Source organism: Agelaius phoeniceus, chromosome 19 (genome assembly GCF_051311805.1).
Source record: "Agelaius phoeniceus isolate bAgePho1 chromosome 19, bAgePho1.hap1, whole genome shotgun sequence".
NCBI lineage: Eukaryota > Metazoa > Chordata > Aves > Passeriformes > Icteridae > Agelaius > Agelaius phoeniceus.
In genome coordinates this window covers 5,307,573-5,327,752 of record NC_135283.1, presented here as the reverse complement: position 1 = coordinate 5,327,752, position 20,180 = coordinate 5,307,573, and the positions used below count along the sequence as shown (strand labels likewise).

The window sequence follows — 20,180 nt, the reverse complement described above, 5'->3', positions numbered from 1 at the left end:
TCTCCTGCCCTTCCCAACCCCACCTCGAGAGACCCAGCCCCAGAATTTCCCTCACCTCTCCACCTCCTCCACTGTGATTTTCTTGTCGGCCGCCTGCAGCGTGGCAGCTAAGCTGGAGTTGGTCTGCTCCAGCCGCTGCTGGGCCAGGGTGGTCCCCGGGGCAGCTGCCAAAGGCTTGGCTGATACCTTGCTGCCTGTTTCCAGCGTCAGTGAGCCAGGACCGGGCAGGGACCCGATCACATCTGGCACTGCCTCAGTGGCTGCCCAGGGGGCAACAGTGTGGCGGGAGGGCTGCAGGACCTGCTGGTAGATGGTCTTGGGTCCAGAGAAGACGAGCTTGGTGGATGCCACAGAGGTGTGCTTGACAGGGACATCTGCAAAGGAAGGGGACTCATGGTAGGTGGTGGCACAGGTCCTCCTCACCTCCCACACCAACATGGGAGGGAGCCCCACCACCACGTTGGACACAGCTCCACAGGCCCCCATACCTGGAGTGGGTGTCCTCACCACAGCCGTGCCAACCAGCTCTGTGGGGCTGGGGGCTTTGGTGGGGCTTGGGGCCTTCTTCATCCCTTTCTCCAGCGACAAGATGCTTTTCTCTATCTCAGCAATCCTGAACTCCACACTGTCATCATCAAAGGCATCTCCAGCCAGCATGGGCTGTGGTGCTGGTGCCGAGGTGGGGGGGCCCGCGATGCTCACGGCTTGGGCCTGGGCATACTGGGGTGTGGGGGCGCCCCCCGCCTCTGCCTGCCCCGCCATGCTGAATGCCTTCAGCACCGCCTGCAGCGGCTCCCGCTCCCTGAAGCGCGGCCGGCGCTTCACCGTGTCCGACTCGGTGAGGTTGAACTCCAGCACGGGCGGCTCCTTGGTGACAGCAGGGGCTGCTGGCTCCTTCTCACCGGAGCCCTGGGGCTCTGCTGGCTGGGAACCAGGCTCCATGTCCGGCACGGCCGTGTCAGCCTTGGAATGCCCACTGGGCTTTGGCCGCTGTTTGATGGTTAAATTGCCTTCTTCTGCAAAGGGGATGCACTCACTGGAGCTGTTCTGGGACGATGAAGAGGAAACCCCCGGCTTGGCCTCCTCCTCAGTGTCTGAGCAGGCAGCCTCTTGCTCACCCTGTGCAGCCACCTCTGTCATAGGAGCGCTGGGCTCACTCACTGTCCGTCTCCGTGGCTTGCCGCTCTCAAAGGGGTCCCTGCTGCCATTGGAAAGTGTGGCACTGCTGGCATCACTGCCATCGTGGGACCCCTCACCCACATCTGCCCGGGGGAGACAGTCCTGAGTCAGGTGCAGCGGTTTTGGGGCCAGGAGGGGCTTGGAAGGACTCACACTTGGTGTTCCCTCCAGCGCAGCCGCCAGGCTCTTCACTGTCCTGCCACGCCCAGCATCGCTGGGGGTGGCACCTGCATCAACCAGGTCCTGAGGGGCTGTGGGCTGGCGCTCGGGGCTGGGGGGCTGCTCCCCGTCTGCCTCGGCAGTGAGGGCGCTGGACACGGAGCTGAGGCGCTTGGGAGGCGGCGGGGGAGGGCCCTTGCGCTTGGCCCGGATGGCGAAGGACTGGCTGCGGGTCACCTTGGCGTCTGCCTGCAGACAGGCCCGCGGCATCTGGCTGCGGCCCGGCCGCCGCGTCAGCGTGGCGTAGGAGCCCAGGGTGCTGCTGGGGGCCCCCTCCTCCTCCTCATGCTCCCCATCCGACAGCGCGTATCGGTTCAGGCTGTGCGAGCGCTTCTTGTGTTTCAAGCCTTCACCTCCGTTGTGATGCTCCCCAGTCGTGGGGGCTGTGGTGGGTGGCTCTGTGGGACCACACTGGCTGTGCAGGTAGGAGAAGCCTTTTTGGGCTGACGTCTGCAGGCTGCTCTTCTGTGTAGGGGAGATGGAGGGGAGATGTGCTAGGGCCTTGGGCTGCTCTGCTCCCAGGACAGATGGGGCCGTTGGGGACTTCAGGGAGACGTGTGGGTACATGAAGACGTACGGGGCTGTTCCCTTGCTGGGAGTCTGGGGAGGAGTACAGGGAGTGACCGCTGGAGTCCCAGCTCCTTTCTGAGCCACAGGCCGGGTGTACTGATCCGTTCCTTCGGGCAGGTTCCTCTCCTTGAGAGGGCTGCCCCCGCCGCCACCATTGGCAAAGCCGTTCAGCCCCTCGGGGGACACGAGTTTCCCATAGGGCTCGGGGCTGGGCCGGCCCGGCAGGCTGGCCGGGCTCTCCTTGCTGCGGGGGGGTGCACAGGACTGCCCACTGCTGCTGCTGCTCTCGCCGCTGCCCAGGCTCTCCTGCGAGGGGCTGGAGAGGCGCCGGGACAGCACATTGTCCTGCGAGTGCCCTGAGCCCCGCGACCGCACCCCGATGCTCTCCTGGCTCCGTGACATTCCCTGGCTGCTCTTGATGCCGAGTGTGTCGTGGCAGCTGTTGGACATGGCTGTCTGGAGCTCATAGCTGAGCTCACTGTCCTGGAAGGTTGTCATTTTGAGCGTGTGTGGGGACTGGCACTCCCCATTTTCCAGTGACTCAATGGTGACAATGTCCAGGGAACCAGGGACTTTGCGTCTTGCCAGAGTTGCTTCTGCTTGATTGAGGCTTTTGCGGAGATCTCTGAGCTTCTTGACAGCCAACATAATCTTCTTCTGGTGGCCTGCAGGAAGGAAAGGGACATTGGGTCAGCTCCAACCCCCAAGGCCTGCTTTCAGGCCAAGAAGAGTAGTAGCTATATCACACATGGGGCAAAGGCCTTGGGGTTATCTAAACCCTGCCTGTGGGAGGAGACAAACTACTGCTGGCATCTACCTAGCTGGGCCCAGCTCCAGCTGGCCAAGGAGAGTTAGGGACAGCCAGGAACTGCCCTTTCCGGGTGCTCAGGACATGCCTGCACCTCCCAGCCTGAGGCAGAACAGGGCGTGGGGACCTGGGTGGGAAACTTGGCTGCCCTGGGCCACTCCAGCATGGCAGGAGGGACTCACCCAGCTTGTTGATGCCAATCTCTTGCAGGTCCTCCCATGTCAGGTCTGTCACGATGGTGATGGAATCGTAGCCATTGTTCACCAACTTTTTGTGGTACTGGGGCAACCCAATGGCACTGAGCCAGTCCATCAGGTCAGCCTGGAAAGAGCACAGACCCACTGCCATGAGCATCGAGGAATGGGCAGCACCTTCAGCATCCCCTCCCTGCCCAGGAGACTGTTTTTAGGGTATCTCTGACTGCTTTAATGCAGTCAAAGCTATTCACTTACAGACCCCATCCTGTCCTATCCTGGGGTCAGAGAGCTCTGAAGAGAGGGGGTGACCCAAGCCTCAGTGCCAGGGACTCACCGGGATGTAGTTGGGCAGCCACTCAGCAATGCTGAGCTGCCCAATTTCTGTAGAGATCTTTTTCCTGTGGCCTGGTTTGGTCACACCAATGGCTGTCAGATCCTAAGGGGAGCAGAGTGGGGCCATGGTCAGCAGTGGAGCTGGGGGCAGTGAGTACCCACAGCTGGCAGCTCTGGGTGGGGAAAGACCTGCCTCACCTCCGGGGTCATGCGGCTGATGGTGGGGACATCGTAGCCAGCGTTGAGGAAGTTGGGAGTGTACGACTCCAGCTGGAACTCATGCAGCCAGTTGTAAATGGCTTCTGCATCCTGGGGAGAGGATGGGATACAGAACAGCCCATGACTGGTGGCTGCAGAGGCTGGAAAAACCTGACTGCTCCAGGCAAGATGACAGGATCTCCCTGGGAAAGACCCACTTGTGTCCTGAAGACCCAGTTCCCTGTGTCCCTGGTGCAATAAGAGCTGGGCTGAGTGCCCCAAACATGGCCCTCTCACCCAGCACACCATTCCCCGGTTGTTCCAGTTACCTTCCCCTCGAGGAGCTGCTCAGGACGCAAGAACTGGTGGGAGAAGACCCTGTCTCCAGGGGGGCAGCTGCCTGGGGTCTGGAGGCCCTGTGGCCCTGGCAGAAAGGAGAGAGAACTGTCACAGGGGCACTTGAACAGCGAACAGCCCCTAGGGCTGTGGGGACATCTGTCCCCAGAGCCCCATGGAGTTGTGACAGCCCTCACCTGCTGGGGAGGTCCCATTGTGTGGCTCTGATCCCAAAAGATGTTGCTGGAGGTTGTCTCCGGTGGAGGGCAGAGGCTGAGGGAGAGGAGGAGTGAGTGGAGGAAGGACCCAACTCTGAAGACCAGCTTTGTCACACCCTCAGGAGCAGAGTGGTGGTCTCCATGCTAGGCTGCTGGTCACAGTTTCACCCCGCAGCAGGCTGGCCCCCAGCAAAAAATCTGGGCAGGATTTGGCTCAGGGCCTTTTATTATCCTCTCAGGTGACACAGCACATGATGGAGATGCTGTGTGATGCCAACCACAGCCTCCAGCTCCGCTCAAAAAGGCCAGCTGTGCTTTGGGGAACAACTAGGGTCTCCCCAGGAGCATCTCCCTGCTGAGTCCTGGCAGCAAGTAGGTGTTTGGTGTAGGATACTCAACTCCAGCAGCCCCTCCTTTGCTAGGAGGGGGCATGGAAGGGAATGGGGCTCTATCTCCAGCCTGAGCCAGCACAGGGAAGCAGCACAGGGGAGCAGGGGCTGGTGCCTACCCTGGCATTCTCGATGAGGATGCTGGTGCTCTGCCCATTGGTGCCCTCGGTGCTCTGGCCGCTGCCGGCGCTGCGGATGCTGCCGATGCTGCCCTCGCTGCCCACGCTGTTCCTGTCTCCTGCTGCTTGGGGCAAGTAGGGAGCCTGTCAGCAGCTCCCCAGACACAGGGCACTGAGATGCCCAGCAAGGATCCCAGTGCCAACACACTGATGCCACTGATATCCCACAAGATCCTCCAGCCACAGACAATGCATCAGTTCCCTCCTGCCTCCCAGCATGCACAACACAGACAGGGTGACCTGGGTGGCAAGGGACACACAGAGGGCTGAGACACAGGGAGAGAAGGGGCTGCTCTAAGGGCTCCCCAAAACTCCCTTTTCCTACATCTGCTCCCTCTCATCTGGCTGCTTCCCCATGGAGAGGTGGAAGGAGAGTCTCCCCCCTGTGCCCCTGGCCAGGCAGGGCTGGGAACAGGGGAAGGTCCCCAGCCCCTCTCCCTCCCCAGGTGCTCCCCTGACCTGAGCTGTCAGGGCCTGGGGCCGTCCGGCTTAGGGTGAGGTGACCAAAGGCCGCTGGGCCGCTCGGGGCTGCCGGGTGTGGACACTCATCAGGGAGGTGCTGCAGCCCCCCAGGGGGGGCTGGCAGGGCCCCAGGGGGACCCTGGCGCTGCTGCGCGGGTGCCACGCGGGGGACAACCATGCCTGCATTCAAAGACAAAACACACGTGGTCAGAGCTCATGCAGGAGGCAGGGACGGGGGGAGAACTGAGCACAACCCCCAAAGTAGTGTTCCAACCATGGTGTCAATCCCTGAGCCTTCCCTTCCTCCCTAGCTAGGCAGGGCTGCAGGGCTTGTCTGACAGGAGGTGCTGGGAAGGCTGGGAAAGTTCAGCACAGGGGACTGTCCCCAGCATGCTCAGGACAGCCACTGACCTGTCCTCTTGCTGATGACTTCAGCAATGGAGGGGGGGAAGTACCCGACCCGGTCGGTGCCTTTCTGAGCATCATGGATGTGCCCCTTCCATCGGCCATCTGGGTGCTGCTCCAGGACCTGCCATGGGACAAGAGGGATGGGGCTGGTACCCAGGGCCATGGTGGGGCAGGGGGATGGGGAGCAGAGAGCAGCCTCACCGTGATGACATCTCCTGCTCGGACATTGAGAGCAGTTGGGTCATGGAGGTTCCAAAAATCCTTCAAAGCTCGGACCTTCAGGATTCCTGATGCCTCTGAAGGCAAGGGACAGAGGAAGAAAGGAGGTGCCATTGCATAGGGAGGAAAGAAAGGAGTCCAGGGAGGGCAGAAGGAGAAAGCAAGAGCAAGAAGAGGAGAGAAGAAAACATTAATATTGCAGAAAGGCCTCAATCCCCAGACACTGCCCCACATGGAGGATGGGGGCACATTGTGGGAGGGGACTGGAATGCTGGCACTGATTTAGGCTGTTCAGGAGGAGCACTGGGAGCCCAGGCAGGTTCAAGAGGGAAGAAACCCCTCTCAGTGCCATCCCCACCTCACCTCTCAACAGCTGCTTGATGTCCTTGCTGGCGTGTGAGGTGGTGAACTGGTTGACAATGTCCAGTGCTGTCTGGTTGTAGGTGTTCCTGATGTTCACGTCAACTCCACCCTGCCCAGGAGAAGACACAGTCAAGGCCCGCTCCTTGCCTGCCACCAGACTCAAGGGAGGCAAGGGACTGAGGGGATGAGGGGAAAGGGTGCTGAGTGACCCCCAGGGGCTGTCCCCAGCCCCATCCCCATGCTCACCTCCAGCAGCAGCCGCACCACCTCTGTTTTGCCGTAGAGCGCGGCCTCGTGCAGGGCTGTGCCTGTCTTTGTCTGCTTGTTGATCTCAATCCCAGCCTTCAGCAGCTGCCTGGTAGGAAGGAGGGAGAGGCATGAAAAGGAGGAGTCCAGGGAGGGCAGAAGGAGAAAGCAAGAGCAAGAAGAAGAGAGGACATCAGGACCAGGCACTTGGCTGCTTTACGACAGGAAATGGACAACACCTTGCACTTGCTTTGGGGATGAGGGGCTGAAGCCTGCAGGAGGAAGGTGTGTTTGGGAGGAAGTGGGACTGAAGCCATGATGGGTTTTTCCAGCATAAAGCAGGGAATTACCTGATTATCTCCTTGTGCCCGTTCTTGGCTGCCAGATGTAGTGGAGTGGTGTAGTTGGGGTCAGTGGCATCCTTGGATTGTCCCTCCAGCAGGGCGACACACAGATGGCTGTTCAGCAGCAGCTGGGCCACCTGCATGAGACACTGGTAAGCAACGAGGTGCAGGTACCCCCACCTGCACCCTCCCACTGAGGGGCTCATCCTTGGGGCCAGCCCACCACTTCCCATCCTGCCACTCCCTTCCATCCACAGCCCCAGGCTTGGCTGGAGCTGGACAGTGCTTGGCATGGCCACACTGTCGTGAGAGGCTGTAAAAGGTCACAACAGCCAGAAATAGTCTTCCCATAATCAGGGTTTTCAGACCAAGCCCTAAAAACCTCCAGTCTCTCCAGCCCAGAGCGACTCTCAGCAACTCAGGGCAACCCAGAGGCACAGAGCAGTTATTTTTACTGCCCTGTTTATAGCTGCAGACATTATAGATACTCCAAAAATGGAAATATCCCCCTGGTCCCCTCCGAGTGGGGCACAGAACAGTCTGGCTGGCTGTGCTCCATCCCAAACCAGTGGTGCTGGCAGGGCCAGGGTCTCACAGAGCACAGTGTGGCCCTGTCCCCAAGAACTGTGCTGGGGACCTGGAGCAGGGCTGGATGCTCAGAGCTTGCTGGGATTAGCCAGCTCAGCCTATTCATGCTTAACTGTGAGCAAAGCTGGGGTGGGTGGGGGAAGGCTGTGGAGAACCAGGAGCAACAACTCCTGGCTTCACTCCCAATCTAACACTGTCCTGCTGTGAGGTCAGGGGCAAAACCCACAGCTCCCAGGTTCAGGATCAGGCTGTGTCTGGCCACGGGAGGAGGCAGCTGCTGTCTGCCAGGCTCTGAGTCTCATGGTGGAAGGAGAGCAATTGTGGCAGACCCTGCACTTTGCTCCCAGAGGAGCCAGTGGGCTCCAGAGCTGTCCATGGAGAAGCCCTTGGTGGAAGGCAGAGCCCACAGCACTCACCTTCAGCCTCCCGAACTCACAGGCCAAGTCCAGCGGGGTTTTCTTCGCCTTGTTGATGAGGCACGGGTTGGACTGGTGCTGGAGGAGCATCTCCGACTGCAGGGGAGCAACGTGGTGCAGGGGCTCAGCATCACCCTGCAGCCTCCCTCCCACCCAGCACGGTGGGGTTTGCCCCCACTCAGTACCCCAGAGAGTCCCACGGAGGGCACACGGCTGGCTCTGGGCTCTCACTCACCACCTCGTAGTGGCCGTACTGCGCCGAGAGGTGCAGCGGGATCTGCCCATCCAGCGAGGCCATGTTGACGGAGGCAGCGGCGCGGAGCAGCAGCCGCACGGGCTCCAGGCGGCCCTGCCACGCCGCGTAGTGCAGGGGCCGCATCCCTGTGGGCAGCGCGGCTCAGCAGGGCTGGACACGGCCCCCGGCCTGGCACAGGGGGCTGAGCCAGGGGCCGTGCCTGGGGTCACCCCTTACCGTTGCTGTCCTTGATGTCCACGGTGGCCTGTGCCTCCAGCAGCAGCGAGATGAGGTCCAGGCTGCCACCCAGGGCTGCGTGGTGCAGTGCTGAGAACCTGTGACACAAGGTAGGGCTCAGCCTGGCCCCCAGCCCCACTGTGCTGTCCTCGCAGCACCCCCTGCGTGAGGACATGGGCTGAGGGCTGGGATTGTCACTGGCTGTTCATGGTGACATCCTCCCAGATTCCCCATTCCCAGTGCCTCAGATTCCCCATAGCAAAACATTGATGAATCCCTCCAAGATGTCCGTGCCCCAGGGCTCAGTGAGGGATGCAGACACACTGTGTACCTTGGGAAACACCAGTGAGAGGAGTCCCTCACTCCAGGCCCTCCGTTGGGGGAAACAGGCAGGATGGAGAGAGATGCACCTCCCCTCTCTACAGGGCAGCCAGGCAGCCACAACGCTGCTCACAGCATCCAGCAAACACATCAGCCTTGTGGCCACTCCTGCCCCCTCTGCCAGCTGCCCCCTCCCCATGCCAGCAGGGCTGCCAGGAGCCCATGGCAGAGCGTGGGAGGCCGCCGGTAATGAAAGAGCCCAGTGTCTTGGGGCTGTGAAAGGGGCCTGTCTGCCTGGCACTCCCCTGAGCCGTCACATGAAGGGCCAAGGCCAAGAGAGGGGTCCCTGTGCCACCGGGGATTAGCCCGTGAGCCACTCCAAGGGACATGGGGGGCTCCTGACAGCACCAGCATGGGGCTCCAATGGGCTCTGCAGTGTCCAAACCCAGTGCTAGAGATGCAGCTCATCCAGCATGGCTCTCCTCATGATCTGCATCCCCAGATCCCTGTGCAAGTCTCAACATTTCAGGAGAGACCCTAACCCCAGCAGAGAGGGCTGCTCCTTTCTCCAGTACACCCACCATGCCCTGAGCCACAGCAAAACCTCTGCCTCAAAGTATGAATTGGGGGGGGTACAAAATCCCCCTGACCCATCCCTGTGGGGTCTCACTCTGCCCTGGGGTGGTGCACAAACCCACACTCGCCCACCCCATCCTCTCCAAGCCCTGAGCAAGGTGATGCCAAGGACACCACCAGCACCTTGGCTCTCCCAGGACACACACTGCCATCCCCATGCTCATGTCTCACCTCCCCATCATCCCCTTCCTGTGCCCCAGCGAAACCCAACACCCTGCCCATGTCCCTCAGCAGGGAGCAGACCCTTTACCCCAGTTCCCACCATCAGCCTCTTGGAGTTGCCCAAGCACAAACCCTGTGCCCTATCAGAATCAGATCATTGCTTCTATTATTAAATTCTTTTTCTATTAAGCTCCATCTGCACAGTATTATTTTAAGACTGAGCCATCCTGCACGTTCCCAACCCCCCGCTGGCCTGTTAGGACTCATCATGGACACCTCTTCCTACAGAGCCCTCCAAAAGAAAACATGTAGAAATTAGGTACAACAACAGCACATAAAAACAATGCTAATGACTGACAGGTCAGAGTTAATTCAATAAGAATAATATGCTTATTTATTTTATGAGCCTTTGTGGTTTCTTTAACTCTCAGTACCCAGTTTATTAAGTACTTGGATTTTGGAAGTGATGAGCTACACAAATATGCTGTGGTCACTGGGCAACCTCATATTTTCTTTCTCCAACTTCCCCCAAAACAATGGGATTTTCCTTTTGGGATATTGAACAGAGGCATGAGCACATGTGGGCACTGAGGCCGGCTGGATGCTCCTCTGGGCTTCAACCAGGGGGACACAGGGGCTGGACACGCTGCCATCCCTATCCAGCCCCATCCCCACAGATGGGTACACAGAAGGGATTTATGAAGGATTTTCAGGAGGGATTGAGCACTGCCCTCAGCTTAGATCCAGGCAGGCACTGGCTCTGCCTGTGCAGGGCTTCCCTGGCTCTGGGATGTTGATGTGTTCTCCAGCTCCCTGGGAAAGCTGTGTGATACCCTGAGCTGCAGGGAGAGGAGCCCCCTGGGCTGGCAGCAGCACCCAGCACCCTCCAGGGGAGCACTCACCCGTCCGCATCCTGGTAGTTCACGTTCAGGCGCTTGGCAGATCCCAGGAGCTCTGCAGATACAAGAGGTGAAGGTCAGGGCAGGAGGCAGAGCCTGCAGGCCCCCAGGCCCCCACAGGAACCCCATCCCACAGCCATACCCACCTCCCAGTGCACAGAATAGCGCCTGGCCCATCCCGGGGGTCTCTCCTCTACTCTCCTCTGCCTTCTCTTTCACATCCACGAACCCTCAGTGGGCTGACCCAGCTCAAGCTTAGCACTTTCCTCCCTCCATCTCTCCTGCCCTATCCATGTGTGCCCCCGGGATGGGTCAGACCCCGCAGCTCCTGCCACCCTGGCTTGGCAGAACAGAGAGCGCTTCCCTCCCCTTTATAGGCACTGACACACCAAAACTGCTGAGTGGGGCCATTTTACCCCCCACTCGCTCCCTGTGCCCGCCACTGCCACTGAGGCCTGGCCCACAGACCACATGGTTGGCATTTTTATGGCCAGGACAGAGGCTGAAGCTTTCAGCCATGAATGCAAGGATTGTGCTACCTTGGATATCCCCATCCCTCTGGCCAGCCCTCCCTCCCCTTCAGAGATTCCAAGGATTGTGCCACCTTGGCTATCCCTATCCCTCTGCCCATATCTCCTGCTCCTTCAGGGACCACTGGGCAGCAGAGGATGCCCAGCCCACCCTCAGCACAGCCTCACATGCACCCCCAGTGCACCCCCAGCTCCCTGCCCCTTCCCGCAATTAATTCGAATGGATTCCTTCCTCCCACACAGAGAGGACATTTTATTCTTCACCGAGGGGCTGAGAGCGGATTAACATCTCTGGAATTCATCCGCTAAGTCAAAAGGGAAAGAAAGGGGAAGGTATGTGGGGGGGCCAAGAAATACCACCACTCCTCCTCTGCCTTTCCAGGCAGCCCCATCGCCGAGCCAGGGAGGATTAAATGCTTTGAATGGTTTCTCTGCTTTTTCCTACAGAAAATCAAAGTCTGAGTGCCAGGCTCTGAGCCTGGGGTGAAACAGCTGCCCAAACCCCACTCAGCTGTGGGGGGGTCCTGGGGAAGGAGCCCCTTCCTCGCAGCCAGGTAGATCTCTGAGGCTGAAGATCCTTCTCCTTTTCCTTCCTCTCCTTCTCCTCCTTAATTCCCTTCTCCCTCTCTCCCAAGGTCTCTGCCCACCTTGCATGGCAGATCCCATAAGCCATACTGGGCTGTGTGACCCCTCTGCTGGAAAAGAAGAGCTGATCGGGGGCTGGTTCATTCATCATGCAAATGGATAATTAAAGGAAACCAAGGACTGGGGTGTTCATTACTGCAATTTACAGTGTTTTGTAAACAGCCTAATTAACACAAAATGAGCTTGGAGTGGCTGCTGGTGAAGGACTCGTGACTTCTCACCACAGCTGAGGGGATCAGGACAGGATCACCCTAATTACCTCTTCCAGGGACTGTTTGTCTTTGAGCCTCAGCCACCAATCCAACAGACCTTCCCAAAGGAACTGGCTCCCAAAGCCATCACTCAGCAGAGCTCCCACTTCCCCCTCCCAGCCCTAAGAACTCAGGATCTGGGGTCTTCATCAAGGACAAGTCACTTCCCTTGACCTCAGCAGCCAGGAAAAAATAACATTTCACTTGTAAGTTGGCCACTTCTGATCCAAGTCCTAGAGAACCATAACCACTGGGATTGCTCCTACCATCTGCAGCTGAAAACTGCCACTGGAAAAGGGTCAGGAAGGGGAGGAGAAAGAAGGGGAGGAAGAGGGGTCCTTACTCAGGGCAGGAGGGGCAGACCCTCAATGATGACCACTGGGAGTGCAATGCTGGGAAAAGAGATGGGCTGGATGGAGATGCCCAATGAGCACCAGCACCTCCAAAAGAGGCAGAAACATCCCACAGCCCCTGGGGGCTGGTCCTAGAGTTGAGCAATGCCCACTGTTTGAAGAAGGAGAGTTCACCCAAAAATCCTCCCCCTAACCCCACCTTCAAGGGAACTGAGCTGGCCAGTGGGGTCCAGTAAGCAGGGCTGGGATGTTCCAGGACACAGTGGGTGTCCCAGGCAGCTGTCAGCATCCACATCTCCCTGAGCAACATTCCTCAAATTTGTTCCCTGCTCCAGCAGCCCCAGGGCAGGACCACAGGGACACGGTGTGGGTGGCTGAGAAAGCCTCAGGTCACAAACAGCAGAGCCAGGAGCAGCATTCCCTTTGGGGGTCTTCCTAAATGCTTGGATCCACCTTGGGCAGGAAGGGAGAGCATCCCTGGTTTGCAGCTGGGTAAATCACTGCTTGGAGAGCTGGAGGGTTTGCAGCAAGGCTCGAAGGTGAAGTGTGCGTGGGAAAGTGTCTTGGCATCCCAGCATAAAGGCACAGGAAAGGAGAGGAATGGAGGGATGGAGGGGAAGCAGAGCACAGCCAGGCAGCTGGGACCTCTCCACTAGTGCCATCCTGCTGCACAACCTCAAACTCCAGGGACCTGGTGACAGGAAGGCAGCTGATGGGACATTTCCCTGCAATCCCCCTCCTCATTTCATCCATGTACTCCTTTTGACCAGTTCTCCAAGTTTTCCCCACATTTCTTCAGCCCCTTCTCTCCCTGTTGGTGCCCAGGCTACCCATCCTTTTCCACACAGCTGTTCTGCAGCTCAGCAGAGGCTGGGCCAAGCTGTTCCCAATCCCACAGCCCTCCCAGTCTAGCCTCTTCAGCTTTGGCCAGGGGGCTGCAGAGCTGGGCTGGGAAAGGGCTGCAGGGTTAATCCAGCTATGGCACTGGGATGGTGTGGCCAGATCCTTCCCAGCCACATCATCACCCCCGCTGGGTTTGCACTGGGGCAGGGGCACTCTCAGGCCTGATCTGCAACCCCCATTCCGCACCAGGAGCACACTAATAACCCGGGAGAATGAGCCCAGAACACGGACCCAGCGCTGAAATACAAGACATCCTGACGGAGTTATTTATTTCCAGGGAAAAAACCCAGCTCGGTGCACCCCAAGGGTTAACTCCAGCCCCGGGTTCCCCCCGCCCGGCCCTCCTCCCCAGCACGACCCCCGTGAGGGCTCCCGCCGGCTCCCCCCGCGCTCTGCCCCGGCCCGCCGCGCTCCCCGGCGCCTGCCCGGACAGGACGAGGCTCCGCAGCGCAGGGCTGGGCCTGAGCGAGGCCTCGAGGGAGCTGAAGAGCTTCTGTGCGGCGTCTGGCTGCCAAGCGGCAGCGGGAAGCACCTCCGGAACGCTCCGGCAAATTGCTTACAAATGTCGGGCCGGCCGCCGGCCGTGGCGAAGGCAGCGCGGCCGCCGAGCACCAAACGGGGCCGGGACCCTCAACCCTGGCACGGCCTGGGACCGGCCCTTGGCCTCTGGGTCCCCACTGAAGCACAGCCCCGCACGGCGCATTCCCAAGCAGCCCCCTTGGCCCATGCCTCAGTTTCCCCGCGGGCTGCCCTCCTATGGCGGGGATGCCAGGGAGGGCTGGGCTCCTCGTGGGGTGCGGGGGGCACCCGGGGAGCGGCCGGCCGGGGCGGGCACCTCACCCGCCGCTCTGGCAGCCGGCCCGGCACAAACCCGTATTTACCCCCGCGAGGCACTCGCCTGGCGCCGGCTGTGCCGGCTGCGTGGAGCCAGGCGTGCCCTCGGCCGGCCCAGCAGCCCTGTGCCAGCGGACCGGGCACCCTGAGTCACCCGCTGCCCTCCAACGGAGAGCTCGGTCCTGCGGGAACACCCGTGAGCTTCACCCCGAGCTCTTGGAGACCGACACAATCCCTCCGAAGCGCTCCTTGGGAAGCCGTGACACGTGCTCGCCTGGGTTTGGCTGGGGAAGGAAATGCCCAAATATCCTGTGGAGTCCTGCCCTTTGGATGCTCCTGCCCTGGCTCTCACACAGGAGAAGGCAGGTTTTTTTGCTGTGACCCCCTGCCGGATTTGTCCTGCCGGATTTGGGCAGCCACAGCAGAGCTCCACCACAAGGCTTTGTTGCTGTCCAGGACAACACATAAATACGTAACTGGAGATCCACCTTCTTGCCAGAAAAACAACCCTTTCTGCTGGTTCTGTGTCGCAGACTCTCATCCCATCCTTTTGTCCTGGGAAATCACATCCCCACACTGCTGGCTGCAAGTACCCCCGTGTCATGAGCCTCCCTGTGCTGCAGGTCTGAGCATCCCAGTGTCATGAACATCCCTGTGCTGCCAGCCACAGCATCAACCCTGAGTGTCCCTGTACCATGAGCATCCCTGAACATCCAGTCCTGAGCACCCCTACACTGCCTGCTACAAGTACCCTGCATGCAGGAAAGCCCTGCAAGGGCACTGCAGGAACACCATTCTGCTTCCCTGGGCAGTGGGAGAGGGACAGTGTGCATTGAACACACCAAATACATATACATACCTTCTTGGGAAAATGAAATCCACCTGGGGACTGTCACCAGTAAGCCAATAAACCAGTTGGAGGAGCTAATCAGCTGCTATCCCGCAGAGCAGCAGCCATCTCCGATGGTGGTGGCAGCCTCTGGAGCTGGAGGCAGAGGTGGCAGGAGGTGACAGCTTCACCCAACCTTCCCTGTGATGGCCCAGAGTGGCCCTGCCTTGGCACATGATGGGTTCATGCCAGGGCTCAGGACAGACTCACCATCTTGGCCAAAATCAAGACCCAAAGAGGTGATGTCCATCCCTCTTCCGCAGGAATCACCCCTCCCTGTCACCTCTCTGTCCACAGGCACGTCTGCTGTGGCCACCCACAGCCGGCTCCTCCTGGCGCAGCCTCCCGGCAGACCAGCTGCTTCAGGAGCAGTTTCCCAAACGTTCAGAAGATTCACCCACCTCGATAGGGAAGGAGTTCAGCCACAGAGATGTTAAGAAACTCAACCAAAGCTGCCCAGCCAGCTCAGAACAGAGGTTGGGTGAGAGTCAAGGGGTCCTGACCCCAGCTCTCTACTACAGCCACCAGCTGCACCCCAAACACTGAGCCCAGTGCTGTGCCTGGCTCCCCAGACAGGAGCTCCCCTAATTCCCCCGTGGTGATGGTCGGTGAATTTGGCTGCCAAGATGCTGCTGCCTGGGAAACCTGGCTGAGCAACCATCCCTGTGCCCAAATGCCATGGCTGTCCCAATGCCACAGGTGTCCAAAGGCCAGGGGTGCCTTCCTGCCCAAAAAAAGCCTGTGCCAGGTTTGAGGCTCTGCAGCATCACTGAGGATGGGCTCCCCACCAACACTGACAAACAGGCCCCTTGCCAAGCTAGGCACTATGGGGTTGGCGTGACTGGGGCAAAGCCACTGGGTTAACTGGCAAGGATGGGGAGGCTGCAATCAAGGAGGTGAAATCCCATCAGCAGAGGGAAAATGGCATTGACATGAGAGCAGCTGGGAGCCCCTTACTGTCCCTACACCAACATCTGGTAACTCCTCAAGAGTAATTGGCATTTTCACCCCTTGAGAAACCTACCAAACCCTGGACCAGACCAGGGCCACTGCTCTGACACTGCACAGGCTGCAGGATGGCTGTCACACCAAGCCCTGCTCCTGGTTTCAGCAGCCTGGAATAATCCCAGCAAGTGCAATAACCTTCCAGGAGCTGAGCTCTGGGCAGCTTCTCACGGCATCCTGAGGCTGGACACAGCACCCCTGTGCTATGAGTATCCCTGCACCTAATGCTCATTTCTAACCTCAGCAAAAGTCACCATTTACCCCTGTCTGGAGCCCCAAATCTTAGGGCTTACAGCCACACAGAGCACAAGCTGTTCCTGTCACCAACTTGTCTCTGCTGATGGCATGTCTGAGTCTCCTCTGGCACCTTGGCCTCCTTCCTCATCTCCTTCTTTAAGCAATACTATCCTGCAGCATGTTCAGATATGATTGTGGATGATGGTGAAGGTGGGTGATGGCAGAGGAGTTTGAGAGGTCCAGGGATCTGCCTTCCATTCTGGGCTGGGCTGGAGGCCATAGGGAAAAGAGGGATAGGGCAATGGGAGTCAACTGGGAGCCTTTTTCCTTCTTTAGAGAAGTCTGGGAATATTTTTTCCAGGGTAAATCAAACTTCTAAGGTTTTTTAAGAGGCTGGCAACAGGTGAGACATTGGGCAGCATCCCCACACAGCACAGACATTGATCACTCACCCCCAACCCAGCTACTCCAGGACCCCCATCCAAACCCCCAATTCCCCCCTGCTGCTTCCCCTCACAAGCAAAGCAGGAAAAAACAGGCAGTTTGTTCAAAGTGAAGGCTCCCAGAACAATGAAAGGAAAAGCAGAATCGGAAACCCTGTCTCCATCCACACAGCTGGGAAGAAGGTGCAGCTCTCAGCTCTCGACCCCAAGGTTTGATGGCCACAGGGGACAGAGGGGACAAATGCCAAGCAGGGAAAAGAGCATCACAGGAATCCTTTGGGGATGGATTCACCCCTTGCAAAAGCCAAACACATGATCCTGCTCTGAGTTTCAGGCCCACAGGAGGATTTCAGATGGGGTGAGATGGATGGTGCTTGCTCCCCTTCTCCACAATAATTTGTGGGTTTGTAGTGGCTGCCTACTCCAAAGTGATGCAGCCCAGCCCAGCTCTCCTGGTTGGGAGAAGTGGTAACACCCCTTCCCCACAGAGCTGAAATTGCATACCCCAGCCCCATCCAGGATGGAAACAGCTGGGAAAGGCTTTGGGTGGGGGAAGCCAGGCAGCTCCTTCGGAGATACAGGGGCTCCTTTCCCAGCTGGCCGGGGAAACGCGTTACCGGGAGGTGAAGTCACCGTCCCTGCTGGGACCTGGCTATTCCGCTCTCCAGGATATGAACTCAGAGGAGCTGTATTTGCCCAGGGAAGAGGTGGAGCCTTTTCCATTTCCCCCATCCTTCCGAAAGGACAGGACGCCTCCTGAGCGGGAAGAGATGGGCCGATAGCGGTGGGGGCCAGCGGCCAAGTGCCAGCACTGCCTGAACCTGGAGCGGGCATGCCTGGGCTATGGGACATGGGACCAGCAGAGCATCAGCTCATTAACAATGCATCTCAGCTCATGTCCAGCTGGTTCCCTGGAAGCCAAGGAAGGGCTATCCCAGATACCCTGGCAAAGGGGCTGCACCTACAGACACTCAGTATTGTCATTAATACCATACCCAGTAAATGGTGCATTAACATAATCTGTGGTGGATGTGCTACAGATTGACAAGGGCAGAAATAACACAAAAAGGACTTAGAGAGATTAGGAGAACAAACCCAGGCAGATTCAACCTGGGAAAAATGCAGATTGCAGCATCTGGGGAGAAATAATCCAACCGGCAGCAGGTCAATGGGAGGAAGAAAGAGGGGAAGCAGGATGTGGGGGGACGGTGAGAGGAGCAGTGTGAGCGTGGGCACAGAGGGACCTGCTGGTCAGAAAAGCAACCTTGGCAGCCCTGCACGGGGGGATGCTGCTTCCCAGGGCACCATCTCCCACCGTGTATTCTGTTGCTTTCTGGGGTACAATTGTCCATCACATACCCGGGGCTGTGAACATGAGAGAGGCTCACAGGGAACATGAGAGATGAGTGACAGGAGGCAGCAGTGAAGGGCTGGCTTTGCATGGGAAGATTAGGGCAGGTCAGTAAGTCTGGATTAGCTGAGCAACAGTTAATTAGGGAGGGCGAGCAGGGACGCAGCAACCCAGCAACCCACCTACACCTGGAGGGGTTTGACGCTCCAGAGCAGCACGTACCTATTTATTTTATGGTTCTAACAATGAGCCCCAGATAAAAATTAGAGCAGCCAACAGTGGCCAACAAAACCCTGTGGGCTCAAGGGAGTGAAACAAAGATACAGCCCCTACATTGCTTGGAGGTTGCAGCAACCCTGCAGCTTCCAGGGGAAGCAGGGCAAGGCTGAGGCTGGAGGACGGGGCTGCCGCAGCCCTATGGCACCATGTCGCCATCAGCGCCAGCCCCGTGCCCGCACATGGCAGCTTGGCACCCAGGAGCTGCTCCAGCCGGTGGAGCCAGTACTCAAAGCACACAGCGATGCGGAGGCTGGAAATCCTGTGACATCCTCCTCCTTTGGCCCCAGGGAAGCTGCCGTGCACCTGGAGCAGGCGCTGCCAGGGCGGACAGAGCGGCTGTCCCCACCCTGGCTGCGCTAATCTGGGCAAGGCACACACAGGATGGGAGGGGAGGCAGCGGGAGGTGAAGCTGTTCGCTCGAGGTCACCCAGAAGGTCGATGGTTCAAGTGCCGCCACTCCTTCCCAAGGCTGCCACACGGCTGGGAACTGAATTTTACTCAAAACTCCCCCCTCTTGCCAGCAGCCCGTGGGCAATCAGCTGTCAGCAGCCCCGGACTAACCTCAGACGGCTGCTGGCGGCCAGTTTGGAGTCACACGGTTAAAAATACCTTGTGGATGCTTTTCCTCAACTCTGACCCCGTGAGCCGGTGCTGCTGCCAGCCCTGCTCAGGGACGTGCCGGTGGGGTCCCCTGGGACAGTCACAGCCTGGGCTGTGCAGGGACAGCAGGCTGTGGCAGCTGCTGCCTGGGGACTGCGTTTTCCTAAGAACCAAGGATTTCCACTTCTGGGGGGCTGCTGACTATATTCTCTATTGCCAAGCTGAAATAAGGGAGTCAGCTTCCTAAAGCTTCCTTCCAGCAAGTGATGCCTTCACTGTCCAGCTCCCTCTGAACTGCAGCCTGCATTTCAGCAGCTTCAGCAAAATGTCTCCTTCCCTCCGAGACAGAGCCAAAACGTGGCCTCTGGTTCCTGTCAGTCTCAAGGGATGCTGGACTGCTCCTGCAGGTTTCATGGTGCTGCAGCCATTTGTGGCATCTGCATTGGGAAAGAGTGTAAGGATCTCACTCAGCAGTGGCCACTCAGCTCCCAAGCCATGATGGATGGGAGGGATCCTTCTCCAAATCCCTTATTGTGTGTGCCCCTTATGGTGAGGGCACACAGGGCACCTTGCTGTTCCCATTCCCTGTGCAAAGGTCACCTACCAAAACTCGTGAGAACTGACTGGCTGCTCCATGCTGCTGGCAAGTGGGAATGGGAGAGGGATGGATCCATCACTAGCAGGCGCAGGACAAGCTCTCTCCAGCCTGAGACAAGCAGCCTGAGAGAGATGGTCCCACTGCCACTCTCCTTTCACTCCCAAGGCGGGGAAAAGTGTTGTCCTTTCAATAGCATCCCATGGCATGGTGTTGTCCATGCCGAGAGTGAGAGCTTCTTTCCCAGATGGACCAGACCCTCCAACTGCCTGCCTGCATTTCTGGCTGGACCATTCCAAAGTGGGAGAAGCCATTGCCAAAATCTTGCCCACTGCCTTAGCTGGATTTGGATATTTTCGTGCAGCTGTGGCAGTGAAGGATTTGTCTGGGATCCTGATCTACAGTGGGGTTCCATATGCAGTGGACAGGAGAGGGACATGACAGCTACATGACCAGGATGTCCTGCACCACCCTGCATATCCCCACATGGAAGCAGCAATCACTTAGCAGTTAAGGACAGTCTGTGTCCTGGGGAGAGGCATCACCCTGTTCTGGAAGCAGGAACCCGCCCCAGGACCCACACCCACCTTCCCATCCCTTTGGGGCCCTTGGTGACTGCTGAGTTATTCTGGGCACTGCGTTCCTGACCCCCTCCCCTCATCCCAGCTGCTCCAGGGCCAGCAGGGAGGGCAGCAGGTTCCTCCCATTGCCCAGCCCGGACGCCAGAGCCAGGCAGCAGCTGCTTGGGGACCAGCTGGGGACAAAGGCAACACGGAGCAGCCCCATCCCCCCATATACCTTGGAAGGGACAAGGGCTGAGTTAGTTACAGCAAGGTCAAAGGCATCACAGTACAACTCCAACAGAAAAGAAGGAGCTGGATCTGAGGCATCACAATACAGCTCCAATAGAAAAGGAGCTGGATCTGAGGACCCCCAGTCCATGGGCTGAGCTCTGGTCAGCAGCTCCCCACAAAGGGATCAGGAAGGGGTTGGGGGGTAGTATATCAAAACTTCCCACCCCCCAAAGAACAGGCCCACCTCAGCACCAGAGGTAAACAGAAGCAGAGACAACACCCTTGGCTCCTTGTCACCCCTCTGCCGGG

At 58.6% G+C, this 20,180-nt stretch overlaps 2 protein-coding genes across 7 annotated transcripts in view; both read right to left on the bottom strand.

Annotated features, from left to right (window-relative positions):
- The window catches only part of GRB2 (growth factor receptor bound protein 2), a 200,535-nt gene that overhangs the window by 112,245 nt on the left and 68,110 nt on the right, over window positions 1-20,180 (bottom strand). The gene's annotated exons all lie outside the window — the stretch shown is intronic.
- The window catches only part of CASKIN2 (CASK interacting protein 2), a 56,825-nt gene that overhangs the window by 2,624 nt on the left and 34,021 nt on the right, over window positions 1-20,180 (bottom strand). For 3 of the 6 annotated variants that reach the window (XM_077188421.1, XM_077188420.1, XM_077188422.1), the window contains exons 3-19: window positions 10,166-10,217; window positions 8,145-8,242; window positions 7,908-8,053; window positions 7,673-7,768; window positions 6,675-6,805; window positions 6,325-6,433; window positions 6,079-6,187; window positions 5,698-5,792; window positions 5,500-5,617; window positions 5,086-5,268; window positions 4,567-4,688; window positions 4,038-4,113; window positions 3,834-3,928; window positions 3,505-3,615; window positions 3,308-3,409; window positions 2,959-3,097; window positions 56-2,633 (exon numbers count right to left, since the gene is read on the bottom strand). In XM_077188421.1, the coding sequence (XP_077044536.1) occupies window positions 56-2,633; window positions 2,959-3,097; window positions 3,308-3,409; window positions 3,505-3,615; window positions 3,834-3,928; window positions 4,038-4,113; window positions 4,567-4,688; window positions 5,086-5,268; window positions 5,500-5,617; window positions 5,698-5,792; window positions 6,079-6,187; window positions 6,325-6,433; window positions 6,675-6,805; window positions 7,673-7,768; window positions 7,908-8,053; window positions 8,145-8,242; window positions 10,166-10,217 (4,360 nt within the window). The remainder of the gene's footprint in view (window positions 1-55; window positions 2,634-2,958; window positions 3,098-3,307; window positions 3,410-3,504; window positions 3,616-3,833; window positions 3,929-4,037; window positions 4,114-4,566; window positions 4,689-5,085; window positions 5,269-5,499; window positions 5,618-5,697; window positions 5,793-6,078; window positions 6,188-6,324; window positions 6,434-6,674; window positions 6,806-7,672; window positions 7,769-7,907; window positions 8,054-8,144; window positions 8,243-10,165; window positions 10,218-20,180) is intronic. The other 3 variants (XM_054645264.2, XM_077188423.1, XM_077188424.1) reach the window with 3 other exon arrangements.